This window comes from Saimiri boliviensis, chromosome 12 (genome assembly GCF_048565385.1).
Source record: "Saimiri boliviensis isolate mSaiBol1 chromosome 12, mSaiBol1.pri, whole genome shotgun sequence".
Taxonomy (NCBI): Eukaryota; Metazoa; Chordata; class Mammalia; order Primates; family Cebidae; genus Saimiri; species Saimiri boliviensis.
The window spans coordinates 12664395-12681537 of NC_133460.1; the positions used below are offsets into that span (position 1 = coordinate 12664395).

The following is a 17143-nucleotide window of genomic DNA, read 5'->3' on the forward strand; positions in this document are numbered from 1 at the left end:
CCCGTGTTGGGGTCCTTGGAAATTGCCGTTTATTCTTGAGAGGAATATGGTGCCCAGAAATTGGAGATGGCACCGTGGAGATTCAGAGCCTTCGCGCGGCTCCCGCGATTAGATCGCCAGCCAGCGCCCGCGCGCAGGGGAGGTGAAAACCCAAGTTGGTATTGAAGTGAAAACATGATCAAAGGATGGTGGCAGGAACATCTGAAAAGCACATCTGGAAGGAATGTTCACTCCTTGAACTCTCATGTTTTCTTTTAAATATCCGCCAGCTGGAGGGAGCTTCAGAGGCGGGAAGGAGGTGGCTGGCTCTTGGATCCTGGCCATTTGCACCCAGGACCGTGGGGAGAGGGTGGGAGACCTGGGCTGGGCTGAGCCCCTCACCTGCCCAAAGCCTGGGCCTAGTAGCATTGGGCTCGCCTGGAAGCAGAATCTCAGACCCCACCTTAGTCCTGCTGAATCAGAGGCTTTATGTGAACAAGCTTCTTATAAAGGGGATCTTGGAGCACCTTTAAGTTTGTGAAGTACTGGGCTGGAGGATAGAGCAGGTGCGACTGCAGTCATAGGGTCAGGAGGTGGATGTGACCAGCTGAGGCCAGAGGAGAAAGAAGGGCCCTACAGACCAATGTTACTCAAAATGTGGTCCCTGGACTACTGCCCATTTGCAAACATCCTTCATAATGTAAGGGCAAAAATTGAGATAAATGGAAGCTTTCGTAGCAAATTGACACTGCTGGACACCCATGCTTGCCTTTTGCATGGATTTTTTCATTTCTTTTTTATTTATATAAAAAAATTGGTCCAAAACAGATAGAAAATTAAGGGGGAGCTGGGCATACTGGCATGCACCTATATAATTCCAGCTGCTGAGATGGGTGGGAGGCTGAGGTGGGTGGGAGGATCACTGGAGCCCATGAATTGGAGGCTGCAGTGAGCTATGATTGCTCCACTGCACTCCAGGCTGGGTAATAGGGCAAGACCCCATGTCTAAAAAAGAGAAGAAAGGCCGGGTACAGTGAGTCACATCTGTAATCCCAGCACTTGAGGAAGCTGAGGCAGGAGGATCACCTGAGGTTAGGAGTTTGAGATCATCCTGGCCAACATGGCGAAACCCCATCTCTACTAGAAATACAAAAATTAATTGGGTGTGGTGGTGGGCACCTGTAATCTAAGCTACTCAGGAGACAGGCAGGAGAATCACTTGAACCCGGGAGGCAGAGGTTTCAGGGAGCCGAGATTGTGCCATTGCACTCCAGCCTGGGCAACAAGAGCAAAACTCTGTCTCAAAAAAAAGAAGAAAAGAAAGAAGAAAGAAGGAAGAAGGATGAAGAAGAGAAGAAAAAGAAGGAGAAGGAGAGGGAGAAGAAGAAGGAGAAAAAGAAGGAGGAGGAGGAGGAGGAGATGGGGAGGAGGAGAAGGAGGAGGAGAAAGAGACGAAGGAGAAAATTAAGGGGGTCGGGGAGTCAGTCTTTTATTACAGATAGTTGCAGAAGCACAATATGTAGGCTGCTAATTCATACAAGGCTGGAGATTTGGGAAACAGAGCCAGTCTGGGGCCGGAGAGAGAGAGGCTAGCTTTGAGGATGGCATAGATGGGGCCATATGGGGTGGAGAATATGCCAGGGGATGGGAGCCTGGAGCAGGAGCAGTGGAGGCTGGGGAGGCTGTAGGGCACATGGCACTCACCCCTGCTACAGCAGAGATGGACCCTGGTGGGCGCCCTGATGATGACCCTGGCTGCCGTGGCCACGTTCAGCCGTGGAATCAGGCTGGCAGGTACAGTGTGGCCTCCTCGTGAGACATCGGTTCTGGTCCACCCTGAAGTCCTCCCTCAGTGTCTTCAGAGCCTCCCAGCTCCGTCACTTGTCTGCATCCCTCTCTTCTCTTAAAAAGAGCAAACACCCGGCCTCCATCAGACTCCAGACTGTGGTGGGCTATTGGGGATGGTGACTGTGGGATGACAGATGGCATAGTCACCTCCAGTACCTCGGCAGCAGTTCTGGCAGAGCCAGTGATGGAGGGTCCCCAGCCCCACTGTCCACAGGGACCTCACTATGCAAACCTGCCCGGGGTGGGTCTGATAGGGAATCCCCTGCCTGCCGGGAGTCCACAGGGTACAGTGGAAACTTGCTCCAGCTCCAGGGACTGTAAATCCAAGCTCAGATCCCAGCTCTACCACAACGTAGCTGCAGGGCTGGAACCACCAGGACTGCTCTCAAACACCCATTGTGCACATCTCCTCCCAGCTCCACATTCAGTAATGTCACCTGGGTCCCTTCAGTTCAACCATGGTGGAAGTATTTATCCCACGGAAGTTCACAAACACTGAATCAGGGCTCTTTCTTGTATTGGACAGCCAGGCTACCACGAAACCAGGCAAAAGTGATGAATCTATCTTCGCCTTGACTTTCCCATCTGTGAAATGAGGCTGGTGCTGTTCACGTCTGAACAGTGCCTCTGTCACTGTCGCCTTTCCCTGGGGCTCTTCCATCTTTCTAGGCACCACAGCTTCTACTCATCCTTCACTTCTGCTCTGAAGCTCAGTCCCCAGGTTGAGGGACTCTGTCTCTTCTGGGGCAAAGGGCAGTGCTGTGATCACCCGTGGGTTCCGCCTACCCTGAATCCAGAGGTTTTTTGATACCTCAAAGCCCTTCCTCTACTTCTTGCAAAATATCGCTTTCCCAAGGCAATGACAGTGGCAGCTCTAGATGCTGGAATGGAAGAAAGGGTGTGTGTTTGAGGAGGGCACTGGATAATGCATTACAGCAGTTCATACCTTCCACCGCTGGAACTGGAGGGTGGGGCTGAATGTGCAGTCACAGAGTGACAGGACCAGAAAGACCCCAGAGGTAAGAATGACGATGGTGACAATAGTAATAATAATATGACGATAATAATGGCAAGCACCAGGCAGTGTTCTCAGTATCACTCCAAATAGCTTGAGCTTTACGTTTATTTATTGTTTTATTTATTTGAGACAGGGTGTCGCTCTGTCACGCAGGCTGGAGTGCAGTGGCGCAATCACAGCTCATTGCAGCTGCCTTGGGTGATCCTCCCACCTCAGCCTCCCGAGTAGCTGGGACTACAGGCGTGTGCCATAGCACCTGGATTTTTTTTTTTTTTTTTGGTAGAGACTGAATCTCCCTATATTGTCCAGGATGGTTTGCATTATTAATTAGTTTAATCCTTATAACAATCACAAGAATAGGTACATTATACGCCCATTTATCAGATGAAAAAATCGAGGCATGTCCAGGCACATGGCTGGTGAGTAGTGGAGCCACTGCCCCAGCCCCTGGAGGGATGTGACACGTGGGGTGCCTGGTTCCACCTGCCACCAGTTCTGAGCACCATTTCACACCAAGCATCCCCATCAACCGTTCAAGGACCTTATTTAGATTTGTGAGTGTGTTAGTCCGTTTCACATTGCCATAAAAGAATACCCGAGGCTGGGTAATTTATAAGGAAGAGAGGTTTCTGTGGCTTATGTTTCTGCGGGCTCTCCAAGAAGCATGGTGCTGGCATCTGCTCAGCTTCGGGTGAGGCCTCAGGAAGCTTTTACTCGTAATAGAAGGATGACCAGGTATATTACACAATAAGAGAAGGAGTAAGAGAGAGGGGTGGAGACTCCAGGCTCCTTTAAACAACCAGCTCTCTCCTGAGCTAATGAGAACTCACTCATTACCAAGCCATTCATGAGGGACCAAAATACCTCTCACTATTGGAGATCGCATTTCAACATGAGATTTAGAGGGGACAGATATCCAAACCATATCAGTGGATGTTTCTTACACCACCATCTTATTAAAAAGGCAAGTCTGGCTGGGTGCGATGGCTCATTCCTATAATCCTAGCAGTTTAGAAGGCTGAGGCAGTAGGATTGCTTGAGCCCAGGAGGTGGAGGCTGCAGTGAACTATGATTGTACCACTGCACACAAGCCTGGGTGACAGAGAGAGACTCTGTCTCAAAAAAAATAAATAAAACAAATCTGTCTTCATGCCTTCAGAAAATGCATAATGATTCCTGCAGGAAATTACAGTTCAAATCAGAGGACACTGTCACCTAGTGACATCTGCCTCTGCTCCTTTTTCAGCAGGGAGCCCAGCACTGCTGATGACCCTTGGCTACCTCCCCTGTGAGCTACTCTTAGCTTCAAAGTGTTTTTTCTCTTTCCCTTGCCTCCGTTCCTCCTTCCCTTCCTTTTTTTTTTTTTGTATTTTTGTTTGTTTTTTTTGTGTATATATATATATATGTGTGTGTATATATATATGTGTGTATATATATATATATATATGTGTGTGTGTGTATATATATATATATATATATTTTTTTTTTTTTTGAGACACAGTCTCCTTCTGTCACCCAGGCTGGAGTGCAATGGCGTGATCTTGGCTCGCAACCTCTGCCTCCCGGGTTCAAGCCATTCTCCTGCCTTAGCTTCCAGATTAGCTGGGATTAGTGGTGCATGCTGCCACACCCCGCTAATTTTTGTATTTGTTCTTGTGTTATTTGCGATACATTGTGCTAGGTCTTGAGGCTACAAACATAGAATGAGAGAAACTGCATTCTTCCCTCTGAGTTGGAAATGTATTAAGGGGGTCGGGTGTGGTGGCTCATGCCTGTAATCCCAGCTCTTTGGAAGGCCAAGGTGGGAGAATCACTTGAGGCCAGGAGTTCAAGACCAGCCTGGGCAATATAGGGAGACCCTGTTTTTACAAAAAATGAAAGAATTAGCTGGGGTGGTGATGTGTGCCTGTAGTCTAAGCTACTTGGGAAGCTGAGGTGGGAGGATCGCTTGAGCCCAGAAGGTTGAGGTTACAGTGAGATATAATCATGCCACTACATTCCAGCCTGGGTGACAGAATGAGACTCTGGCTCAAAGAAAAAGAAAAAAAAAAAGAAGAAGAAGAAGAAAAAGAAAATGGGCTGGTGCAGTGGCTCACACCTGTAGTCCCAGCACTTTGGGAGACCGAGGTGGGCAGATCATGGAGGTTGGGAGTTCAAGACCAGCCTGACCAACATGGAGAAAACCCATCTCTATTAAAAATACAAAATTAGTCAGGCATGGTGGCACATGCCTGTAATCCCAGCTACTCAGGAGGCTGAGACAGGAGAATGGCTTGAACCCAGGAGGCGGAGGTTGCTGTGAGCCAAGATCGTGCCATTGCACTTCAGCCTGGGCAACAAGAGCGAAACTCCATCTCAAAAAAAAAAAGAAAAGAAAAGAAAAAGGAAATGTATTAGGGAAGATAGACTACTAGACTATTAGAGAGGTTTAAAAATAGCAGTAGTGAACATGCTCTGAGCCTGTCTTCTGTGGCAGGTCCTGGGCTGTCCTACCAACAACCAGGGAGGGAGTGGTTGTTACTGTTGTGAGGTGACCACCGCTGTCATGCCCTATGCACACATAAGAAAACAGATCCAGAGCAGCCAGGTGAGCTGCACGGGGCCAGGCTGCCTGTTCACAGCAGAGTGCGCTCAGCCACGGTTCCTCCTCACTCCAGGGCCCAAGGTCTCTTTGTGCCCAAAGCCTGCCCTTGTCCCCTCTGTGTTTCCTGCCAGGGAGCTCCACCATTGGGGGCACTCAGCCCTTGCCCAGAACCACTGTCAAGCCCTAAGCAGGCCCAGAGGGCAGCCAAGACTGCAGGTTCTGCAGATCTGGTGTCTTCCTTGCTGAATCTGGTGGAGAGTTTCAGATCTGTGCAAGGAAACCAGCTCTTTCCAGAATGGCAATACTGCATCACAGAAAGACGGGCAGACCCCGGCTTGGAGCTCAGCTTCCTCTCTTAGATGTGAGCAGGTCAGCAGCACGGTTCACAATAGCAGAGACAGAGAATCAACCTAAATGCCCATCAGTGGTAGACTGGATGAAGAAAATGCATTACGTACACACCATGGAATACTACACAGCCAGGAAAAAAGAACAAGATGGTTTCCTTTGCAGCAACGTGGATGGAGTTGGAGGCCATCATCCTTAGCAAACTAACGCAGGAACGGAAAATGAACTACTGCCTGTTCTCTTTTGAAAGTGGGAGCTAAACATTGAGAACACATGGACACAAAGAACAGAACAAGAGACGCTGGGGCCTACTTGAGGGTAGAGAGTGAGAGCGGGGAAGGGATAAAAAAGCCAGCCATCAGGCACTATGCTCATTACCTAGACGACAAAATCATCTATACACCAAACCCCCGTATAACAAACCTGCTAGTACCCCAAACCTAAAATACTAGTTAAAAAATACAAAAAGCACGCCTGTAATCCCAGCACTTTGGGAGGCTGAGGCGGGTGGATCAGCTGAGGTCAGGAGTTCGAGACCAGCCTGGGAAGCATGGTGAAACTCCGTCTCTACTAAAAACACAAAAATGAGCCGGGTGTGGTGGTGCATGCCTGTAGTTAGTCCCAGCTACTCAGAAGACTGAGGCAGGAGAATCGATTGAACCAGGGAGGCGGAGGTTGCAGTGAGCCGAGATAGTGCCACTGCACTCTAGCCCGGGTGACAGGAGTGAGACTCTGTCTCAAAAATAAATAAGTAAGTAAGTAAATATAAAAAGGAAGTGAGCAGGTTCCATGATGCAGCTGAAACAGTACCTCCCTGAGAAGCCTCCGCTGGTCCCTGCACAATGGTTTTCAACCCGGGTTGCACATTCCAGCCCCTGCTCCCCGCCCCCCATAATTAACAACTCCCGTGGTGGCTTCGCTGTGCAGCTGAGCTGAGAACCACTGGGCTTGACCGGGAGTCCACACGCCATCCTCGCAGGCCAACCTCCGCCCACCCACCGCCCGCTGTTGTCCACACCCATTTGTTTCTATCTGGTCTGCGGCTGCTTTCACGGCAGGGGCAGAGTTGAGTAGTTGTGAGAGAGACCATATGGCTTGCAAAGCCTCACATCTTTACTATCTGAGCCTTTACAGGAAACGTTCACCAACCCCTGCACTAGATAGTATTGACCCTGCCAACCTTCTTCATATCTTCCTGGCCTGAAACTTAGCACACGCAGCCACGGTTATCTGTGTATGGGTAAAACCAACAGGAGCTTCTTGAGGGCAGGGGCCTGTCTGGATGGTCCCTGTGGCCCCCAAGCCCAGCACAAGGCCTGGCTCTGTCCTTGGCAGGTGTTACTGGATATGTCAGCTGTTGCATGGGGGTTTCTGGGCAGCAAGGCTTGGGTGACGAGGGAGGGAAGTTCTTGTGTCAGACCGGACCGACTAACTCCTTAGACATCGGCCCCTTTGCTAATAGGGTCCCACTTCCCAGCAGAGGTCACGGAGATGCCTAGCGTGAGGCATGGAGGAAGATGACATGTCAGAGGGGAAACCCGGAGACACCAGGCCTGGTGGCTCATACCTGCAATCCCAGCACTTCGGGAGGCTGAGGCAAGTGGATGCCTTGAGGCCAGGAGTTTAAAACCATCCTGGTCAACATGGTGAAACTCCATATCTACTAAAAATATAAAAAACTAGCCAAGCATGGTGGCACACCCCTGTGATCCCAGCTACTTGGGAGGCTGAGGCAGGAGAATTGCCTGAACCCGGGAGGTGGAAGTTGCAGTGAGCCGAGATCACGCCACTGCACTCCAGCCTAAGAGCGAGACTCTGTCTCAACAGCAACAAAAAGAAACCAGGAGAACTGGGAGCCTAGTATGGATGGAGGGATTGGTTCAAGGTCAAGGCTGTGAAAAGCAGGAGGATGCTGGAAACCCTTTATGCAATGGGACTGGCCTCTGTTGACCTAAAGGTGCTGGATGTGGCCAGGGAGGTGGCGTTCCGGGGTGAGGATGGGGCTATTACCTGGTCCACCCTCCCATCCAATGTTTGAGTTCACTTACGACTTTATCACGGGTGAGACTCCAGTCCTGAGCACCTCTGGTGATAGAAACTCACCATGTGCACCATTATTTGGAAGAGTCAGCAAAGATGAGAAAACACCTAAATCTCTATCAATGGGGGTATTGAATATTAATTATTCTTTTATATACAGCTATAAGAAAGAAATGTAAGATCTAGGTGTGCTCAAATGAAAAATTTCTGGAGAGGTTAAAAAAAATCAGGTTCAAAACAGAATGTTTAAGTCTGTTTGTATGGAAAAAGTATTAATTCTGAAAAGATAAATACCAAACTGCTAACATTGCTGATCTCATTACATGGAGATGTGATTATAGGGAACTTTGGCTGTCTCTATGGTGCTGAGATTTTTTTGTTTGTTTTTGGAACAAGCTTGTGTTATCAGGAAGATAACCAAGATGTTTCTATTAAAAGATTTTTTGGGGGGCCAGGCACGGTGGCTCATGCCTGTAATCCTAGCGCTATGGGAGGCCAAGGCGGGTAGATCGCCTGAGGTCAGCAGTTCGAGACCAACCTAGGCAACATGGCGAAACCCCGTCTCTACTAAAAATACAAAATTAGCCAGGCATGGTGGCACATGCCCATGATCCCAGTTACTCAGGAGGCCGAGGCAAGAGAATCGCTTGAACCCAGGAGGTGGATATTGTGGTGAGCTGAGATCACACCCCTGCACTCCACCTGGACAACAGAGGGAGAAGAGGGATGGGAGTGAGTAAATACTTGCGTTACAAATGCATGTGTGCAATGAAGGAACATGGCCTCACCCATTCTCGGGTCCAGTCATCAGTGGGGCGTGGGTGAGGGTCTAGGTTTGGAAGTGTGTCAGAGGCCATGCACCTGCCTCCACTGTCCTGGTACTCATCAGCCTCTGCTCCATGCTTCTCCTCTGCTGCCTCCCCACAGAGGCCGCTCCCTCTGGGACCACTGTAACCCTTAGATGACGGAGGAGGGAGAAACCACACAGAGAAGCTCTTGCAATTGTTGGTGGGAAAGAACACTGCGCCAGAAGTTGGAAGACCGGGGCTTTGATAATATGCAGAATTATCTTTAGGAAGTGTTTTGATATAGTTAAGAAATGTTTCAGCTGGGCGCGGTGGCTCACTCCTATAATCCCAGCACCTTGGGCAGCCGAGGTAGGCGAATCATGAGGTCAAGAGATCGAGACCATCCTAGCCAACATGGTGAAACCCTGTTTCTACTTAAAAAAAAAAAAAAAAAAAAGGCCGGGCGCGGTGGCTCAAGCCTGTAATCCCAGTACTTTGGGAGGCTGAGGCGGGTGGATCACGAGGTCGAGAGATCGAGACCATCCTGGTCAACATGGTGAAACCCCGTCTCTACTAAAAGTGCAAAAAATTAGCTGGGCATGGTGGCACGTGCCTGTAATCCCAGCTACTCAGGAGGCTGAGGCAGGAGAATTGCCTGAGCCCAGGAGGCGGAGGTTGCGGTGAGCCGAGATCGCGCCATTGCACTCCAGCCTGGGTAACAAGGGCGAAACTCCATCTCAAAAAAAAAAAAAAAAAAAAAAAATTAGCTGGTCATGGTGGTGCATGCATGTAGTCCCAACTACTTGGGAAGCTGAGGCAGGAGAATCGCTTGAACCAGGGAGCCAGAGATAGCACCACTGTACTCCAGCCTGGCAACAGAATGAGACTCCATTTCAAAAAAAAAAAAAAAAAGAAAAAAGAAAGAAAGAAAAAGAAAAGAAAAGAAATGCTTCCCAGAGCCAAGCACAGTGGCTATAATCCCAGCGTTTGGGGAGGCAGCTGGAGGATCCCTTGAAGCCAGGAGTTTGAGATCGGCCTGGACAACACAGCAAGATCTCAACTCTATAGAAAAATGGAAAAATGTAAAAATAAGCTAGATGTACACACTTGTAGTCACAGCTACTTGGAAAGCTGAGGCGGGGGGATTGCTTAAGCCCAGGAAGTTGGAGGCTGCAGTGAGCTCCAATTTCACTACTGCACTCCAGCCTGAGTGACAGAGTGAGACCTTGTCTGTGGGGGGGAAAAAAGTGCTGCTCAGTGAGTAAAAGCTTGCTGCCCCCCCGGTCAGAAAATAAAGTGACTCAAAAAGAAGCCTACAGAGTTAACTCCCTATATTCATTACATAGGAATAATTAACATCTTGGTGTATATTCTGCCAAAATAATTTCTGTGCATATCAATGTATGATGCTGAAAACAAATGAAACTGTGCATATTATCTTTTATACTATACCATTTGTACATAATCGATGTCCCTCTTTTTGCCAGAATGATGGGTTTGCATCCCACCTGCCTCTAATTGATTAGCGTGGCGCTGGGTTGGTCACATCACCTCCAAAAGCCTCAGTTTCTTCATCAATAGAATGGGAATAATGACACCCATCTCAAAACCATGAGGTTGTGGTCAAAATCCCACAGGGCGGTGGGTAGAAAGTTACTTTGCAAAATGTTCTCCAGAGGAGGGAAGCCTGCACTTTTTCAGGTCTCTGGGTCTCTGCCCACTCATCCTTCTCTTTCCTACCCAGGTTTTTGTTTTTTTTGTTTTTTTCTTTCCAGGATGGAGAAGAGGGACGGCAGCGAGGAGGCGGACTTTCGCTTAGACTGCCGCCACGAGAGATACCCTGCCCGTAAGTAGGCTGTTGGTGGGCACCTGCTACGAGAGATTCGTGGGCTGCCAGGGGAGAAGAACCCCTGGAGATGAGTCAGGCTAGCCCCCTCCCCCCACTGCACCCTGCATTCTCCCACAAACACATCACAGATGAGGAAACTGAGTCTGGTGTCTCTGGGTAGCAAGGCCTGCATGCAGCTCTTCCCCACAGCCTTCCCGGTCGGGGTGGGGCGCTAAGAAAGGAAGGAAGAGATGGCGGTGCCCGGCAGGCAGGGAAACCCCAGCTCAAGGCCAGTCCCGGGTTAACCACTGGCCTGAGGGAGGACAGTCCTCGCTAGAAGGAGCTGAGGCAGGGAGGGCGACCGTGGACAGGAATCCTTTGAGCTGTGGACACTCTTGGCAGCTTAGATGCATTCACTTCAATCACTTCACTGTGGGCCACACCGTGAGGCAGAATCTGGGGTACTGCTCAGAAAGCAAATGTGAGGATCAGAAAGCAATGCAGAGAAGAACCAAGGTAAGATTAAAGTTAAAATGGTCAGATCTCGGCTGAGCCTGCTGAATGCCCACAACATGTTCCCCACGCCATCCCACTCTGTCCTAAGGGCTTTTCATGCCTGATCTCATATCCTTGCTTACCCTCAGCCCCTACAGCTGGGATTGTTGCCTAGATTTTGCAGATGAGGAAAATAAGGCTCAGAGAGGTGGAGTAACTAGCCCAAGGTCACACAGCTTAGCTAGTCACTGGCAGAAGAGTCACAGTAGATATCGTCAGTGCCCTGGCAATCTCTCTCAGACCTTTAGGAAGCTCCAGGGGCTTCTATCTGGATCTGCATCTCTGTGCCTGGAGGCAGGCTGGAGGTGCCAGGGAAGTTGGTGTATACATACCCCAGCTCCCTCACCCTGGAGTGGGATCCCCCTGAGGCATTTGCTCTGCAGTTTCTCTGCAGAATAAGGAGTTAATGATCATGAGGTTTAGCAGCTCTCCCCTCCCATCCCTGTCCCATTTTTCCTCTCTGTCCAATTTCCCTGTAGCCCCTAAATATATCACCGGCACTCAAATCCTTATCTGTGGGTCTGCTGCTGGGGAATCCAAACTAAGAAGGCAGAGTTTAACAGGTTTGTGTGATTCCAAATCCTGTGATTCTAGTAACTGAATGAGAAATGGCTCTGCTAGTGGCGAGGAGGTAGAGGAGAGGGAAGAGAGCCCAGTTTTGGCCTGTGAGGAACAGGGGATGGCGCTGAAGTGAACACACATCATGGTTTCAAGTCTGTGCTAGCATGGAGGGCTTCCTCGAAGAGGGGATCAGAAGCCAGGGGGTGGATGTGTTTGGAGAACTCCTGCTGCAGGGATAACAGAGTGAAGAACTCATCAGAGAGGGCCTTGGAAAGCACACAGCAGGGATAGAGGCTGAGAGTCCTGGAGCATTCCAGACTGTCCTCAGCTCCCGTATTTGGGAGTGAGCCTCCCCAGGCTCCCTGCAGAATGGGCAGGAGACCCCGGATGGTAAGAGGCCTTGGCGTTTCTCTTCAGGGCCTCTGGGGGCCTAACTGGAAGTCCCTGCCACCGGAGAGTCAAGGCACTGTGGACCCAGAAGCCAGCCCTGGAATTAAGAAGGAGCGTTCTCAGGGTCAGAGGAAATGGCAAAAGCCCTCCACCCGGCCCCCAATCCCAGCACCACAGCCCTCCCCCACCCCAATCCCAGCACCCACAGCCCTCCACCCGGCCCCCAATCCCAGCACCACAGCCCTCCCCCACCCCAATCCCAGCACCCACAGCCCTCCACCCGGCCCCCAATCCCAGCACCACAGCCCTCCCCCACCCCAATCCCAGCCCCTGCAGCCCTCCCTCCACCCCTAATCCTGTCCCCACAGCCTTCCCCCACCCCAATCCCAGCACCCACAGCCCTCCACTTACCCCAGTCCTAGCCCGTGCAGCCCTCCCTTCACCCCCAATCCCAGCACCCACAACCCTCCTCTGCCCCAATCCCAGCACCCACAGCCCTTCCCCACCCCAATCCAAGTCCCCCTAGCCCTCCTCCAACCCTCAATCCCAGTCCCTGCAGCCCTCCCTCCCGCCTCCAATTCCAGTCCCGGTAGCTCTCTCTCTACCCCAATCCCAGTCTCCCCAGCCCTCCCCCAGCCTCAATCCCAGTTCCTACATCCCTTCCATCTCAGCTCCCACAGCCACCCTCCTGCCCTGTGCCTAGTGCCCCCTCAAGCAGCATGACCTTGTGAAAGAATCATCAGACTCATTCGATAAGTCACCAGTCTGGACAGTTTCATCTTTCATTCCTTGGTGAATGTTTATTGAGCATCTGCTGCATATGAGCCCTGTGGGTGCTGGAGAGACAGCCGGGAGTCAGGCAAGACCACAGCCTCTGGTCTGAGAGAGAGAATCTTTCAGTAAGGAAGCTCAAAAACAAACAAGGGAGGAACATGTGGTGACAGGGAGGAAGCAGGGCAGGGGCACTCCTTCAGAGTCACATGCCGAGAAGCCAGGGAGCTGGGGCCTACAGAGCGAGGAGTCAGCCAGCTGAAGAGCTTTGCGGGCAGAAGGACCCGTGTGTCCCAGAGCCGGAAGGGGCCAGACAGTGCTTGTGGAATAGCCAAGAGACCAGGGCTGCTGAGGCAGGAAGGGCAATGGGAGGTCTGGAGGGCTGCAGGGGCTGAGGGCGGCAGGAGGCAGGACAAGGACGGAGTTTACTAGGCAGTGAAGAAGCTGGTTCTGCAGCAGGGAGCCCGGGGCATTTTAAGCAGGGAGAAGACATGTCCTTCTTATTTCTCTCTCTCTGTGTCCCTCCTTATTTCTTTCTTGTCTGTCTATCTATCTGTCCAATCTATTCATCCATCTATCATCTATCCATCCATCAACCATCTATTATTCATCTATCAATCATCTCTCTATCCATCAATCATCTATCATCTATAAATCCTTTCATCTATCTAATCTATCCATCATCTATCAATCATTTATCAATCCTATCGTCTGTTTCTCCACCTATCATCTGTCTATAGATCCTATCAATCCTATCCACCATCTATCCATTCTATCTATCTACCTATCATCTGTCATTTAGCGATCCAACATCTATCTATCATCTATCTGTTCTATCTATCCATCATCTACTCTATATCTGTATCTATCCGTCTATCTATCACCTACCTCTCTGTCACCCACCTCTGTCTTTATCGTCTCTCTCTGTCATCTCTGTCATCTCTGTCTCTCTCAACTACCTTTTTTTCTATTTCTCTGTATGTGTGGGGAAAAGATCAGAGAGGAGCCAAACTCAAGGCTGGGAGACCATCTCGAAACCTACAACACGCACAGAATGTTTGCTGCTGCAGTCATTCCTGGGAGACATGATGGTGGTGGCCTGCCTGTGCTGTTGGGGATAAAAGTGGCTAGAGCAAGGACCCTCTGCTGATAGAACTTCCACAGTGTCTTGCTTTGGGTTTCCCTGGAAGTCCCTTGAGATGTGGATACGGCAGCAACTGCTTTATTTTGGTGATCGAAGAAAACCCAACTAGGAGCGAGGAAGAGAGACTGAGAAGGGAGAAAAGGCAATCAGTCAAAGGCACAGCGTCGAGCCCACTGGGGACTAGGGGCATCAGTGCAGAGCATGCGCGTCGGAGTCTTCCTCCCAGATAGGAAGGCGGCTCTCCTGGGCGATTGTTCAAGGGCTGCTGAGGGGAGGCTTGGGTGCATGAGTTCCCTGGCAGTCACGGCTCGGGGGATGGGCAGAGGGGCTTGGAGCTGGATGGAGAAGGCCCTCCTTGCAGTCGGAGGTCAGCAGCGTGCACCTCCAGCTGAGACATAGCATCAGATAAGTGACTGATCCAAGTGAGGACCGGGGCAAGGGAGGGACCTAGGATATGTGCAGAATTTTTGTCCCAGCAGCCAGGGGCACGGGGTCCCTGACTGATGGAAGGACCTGGGGTGGGGTCGGTTTGCAAAGGGCAACGTTGCTTTGTCTGTGTGGAGTCTGAAGGGCTGGTGAAGGCCTCTAGGAGGCAGCCAGATCAATGGAGGGGAGCTTAAAAGGGTGGCAGAGAGACAGGCAGATGCAGTGGTGCATGTCTTAATCCCAGCTCTTTGGTGAGGAGGTGGGGACAAGGTGGGAGGATCACTCAAGGCCAGGAGTTTTGAGACCAGCCTGGGCAACATAACAAGACCCCATCTCAAAAAAAAAAAGTTAAAATTACTGCGCATGGTGGTGCAACCCTGTATTCTCAGCTGCTCTGGAGGCTGACGTGGGAGGACTGCTTAAGCCCAGGGGTCTGAGGCTGTAGTGAGCTATGATTGCAGCGCTGCACTCCAGCCTGGGTGACAGAGCGAGACTGTCTCTTAAAAACAAACAGACAGAAGGCAACAGTACAATATGAAATGGTTGCAGCACAGGGACTGCACAGATCGTCTGGGGAGAATGTGTAGGGTGGGGAGAGACAGTGGCGCATAAAGTTCCTAACCTCCTAGGGGTCCCGGGGAGCCACAGAGGCCGGTGGGGAAGGAGCTATGGAAGACTGTCAGCTGTCCCCAGAGACTTTCCAAATCCTGGCTTCTCAGGGAAGAAAAGAACCTGAGATCCCACAACTCCCGCACCAGGTGTGCCTCTTATCAGGCAGCTGAGCATGGGCAGGGATGACCGTCATTCCCCGGGGGTGCTGGGGACTCCCATGTCAAACAGCGTGAAAGGAAGAGACCCCCTCTGTGGTTAGAGCTGAGGGAGGGGGCGGGGGAATGTGGGCTGGATGCTGGCATGCATGAGAGATCCCGTGACTTCAGGTGTCCTGAAGCAGGTTGCTTTATTTATTCCACAAATCGTGACTAAAGAGGACCTGCTGGCTCTTGGGAACCTGGAGACGAATAAGGCATATTAGTAGGCCCTAGTGATTTCCGAGTCTTGCTGGGGAGACAGACCCAAGACGTTCATGCACTGTGTGGCCAGAGCTTGAATGGGGTCAGTACAGAGTCTGAGACAGCAGGGCGAGGGGCCTCTTCCTACTCAGACTGAGATGGGGTGCAAAAAAGAGAAGGCGGGAAGGAGGACTCAGCCAGGGTGATCCCCCTGGGCAGGACCTCCATGGTGATAATAATGATGCCTGCATTTGCTTATGCAAACAGCCAGCAAGAAGAACTCAGTCCCCCCAGAACCTAATCACGATATGTCACCTTTGTGCATGTTCACAGGACTTTACACTTATTCAGTCATTTAACCCTAACTACAGACCCACTTTACAGACAGGGAAACTGAGGCCTGGGGAGGTTAGGACTGTGGCTTGCTCAGTATCACACAGCTAGAAAGTAGCAAAGCTGGGATTTGAACCCAGACAGTCTACCCTCATCGCCCACACCCTAGACCGCTAGGTGATGTCAGTCAGCAGGTCCACTGGCGGGGGCGGGGCAGGGTACTGAGGATGCAGGGCACTGCCAGACAGGGTCTCAGTCCTCATAGAGCTCATGGTCTAGAGAAATAGCTGATCAAATGAGTGTGGAAATGATGCCATCTCAGAATTCGGCCTCTTAGCTGCTAGTGGGTTTTCAGCCAAGAAAATATTTTGGAAATGCCTGGACGAGTTTTGCAATATTTCTGCAGGGAGCAGCTGCTCAGATCCTGCGATGGGCTGACTTGCCGGCAGGAGGAACGGGGGAGGAGGGATGTCAGGGAGCCCGCATTATTAAACACTTACTGTGTGCGGGTCTGTGCTAAGCACTTCGCTGCCGTCTCATTTGATGGCTGATCCAGCCCTGAGAAGCAGGGATTCTTCGACTTCTTATGGAGATAAACTACGGCGCTCTAAGGCAAATCAGCTTTGCTGCGATCTCTGGTCCACTCGGAAGTAAAACTCAGCTTGCTGTTTAGATCTTGCTCCTTACCCTGGGAGTGAGGCTATTCCTTCTCAAGCCCCCCACCCGCCAGGCCCCTGACCTCATCTTCTCCCTCTTCCCCGTCTCCCGTGTTCCCCCAGCCAACCTGACCTTCCTCTTTCTTGAACATGCAAAACTCCTTCTCTTCATAGGACCTTTGCACTTGTTCTCTGCCTGAATGCCCTCCCTCTAGATCATGGCATGGCTGACTTCGCCTCATCTTGAAGTCGGCTGAAAGGCCACTTCCTCTGAGAAGCCCTCCCTGATCTGCACCGGCTTCTGTAGTCATCCTGCTATCACCAGGTTCTCTTTTCTTCGTAACACTTGTCTCTCTCTGAAATGATCTTTTATATTCACGTGCTTGGTTTTCATTCTGCTGCCTCTCTCCGCCAAGTGCCATGAGAACAGGTGCCTTGTCTGTTTTGTTCATGTCTCTATCCCAAGAGTCTAAAATAGTGTGTGGTACATAGTAGGTGCTTAATGGTTGGCTCTCAATCTCCACGTTTCTCCCACCATCTCCCACCTGAGAAGCCACTTTTATATTAACAGTTACATAAATGTTCGGTTATCCTAACTGCCCCCAAAATTGCTATTTTCAGGGGGGCTACTGTGACATGGATTCAGCTATATATCTTTTTTCCTGAGGAAGTTGCTTTCGAAATCTGCCTTTGGGGCTTTGTGGTGCCACCAGCCAGCTCGGGAGCACATCTGACGTGACATTTGATGGAGGCGATATTGCCATATGGCCCAGGTGTCTGCGTCTTCCTTTCGGGGCGACTGAGGTTTGCAGTTGATTGCAGCTGTCAAGTTCAATGGCCGAGACAAGCCTTTGATTTTGCCAG

At 50.7% G+C, this 17143-nt stretch overlaps 1 protein-coding gene across 3 annotated transcripts in view; it reads left to right on the forward strand.

Annotated features, from left to right (window-relative positions):
- GSG1L (GSG1 like) overlaps nucleotides 1-17143 on the forward strand; it is a 274849-nt gene that overhangs the window by 248746 nt on the left and 8960 nt on the right. For all 3 annotated transcript variants that reach the window (XM_039478188.2, XM_039478187.2, XM_010340814.3), the window contains one exon: nucleotides 10381-10451. In XM_039478188.2, coding sequence (XP_039334122.1) covers nucleotides 10381-10451 — 71 coding nt within the window. The remainder of the gene's footprint in view (nucleotides 1-10380; nucleotides 10452-17143) is intronic.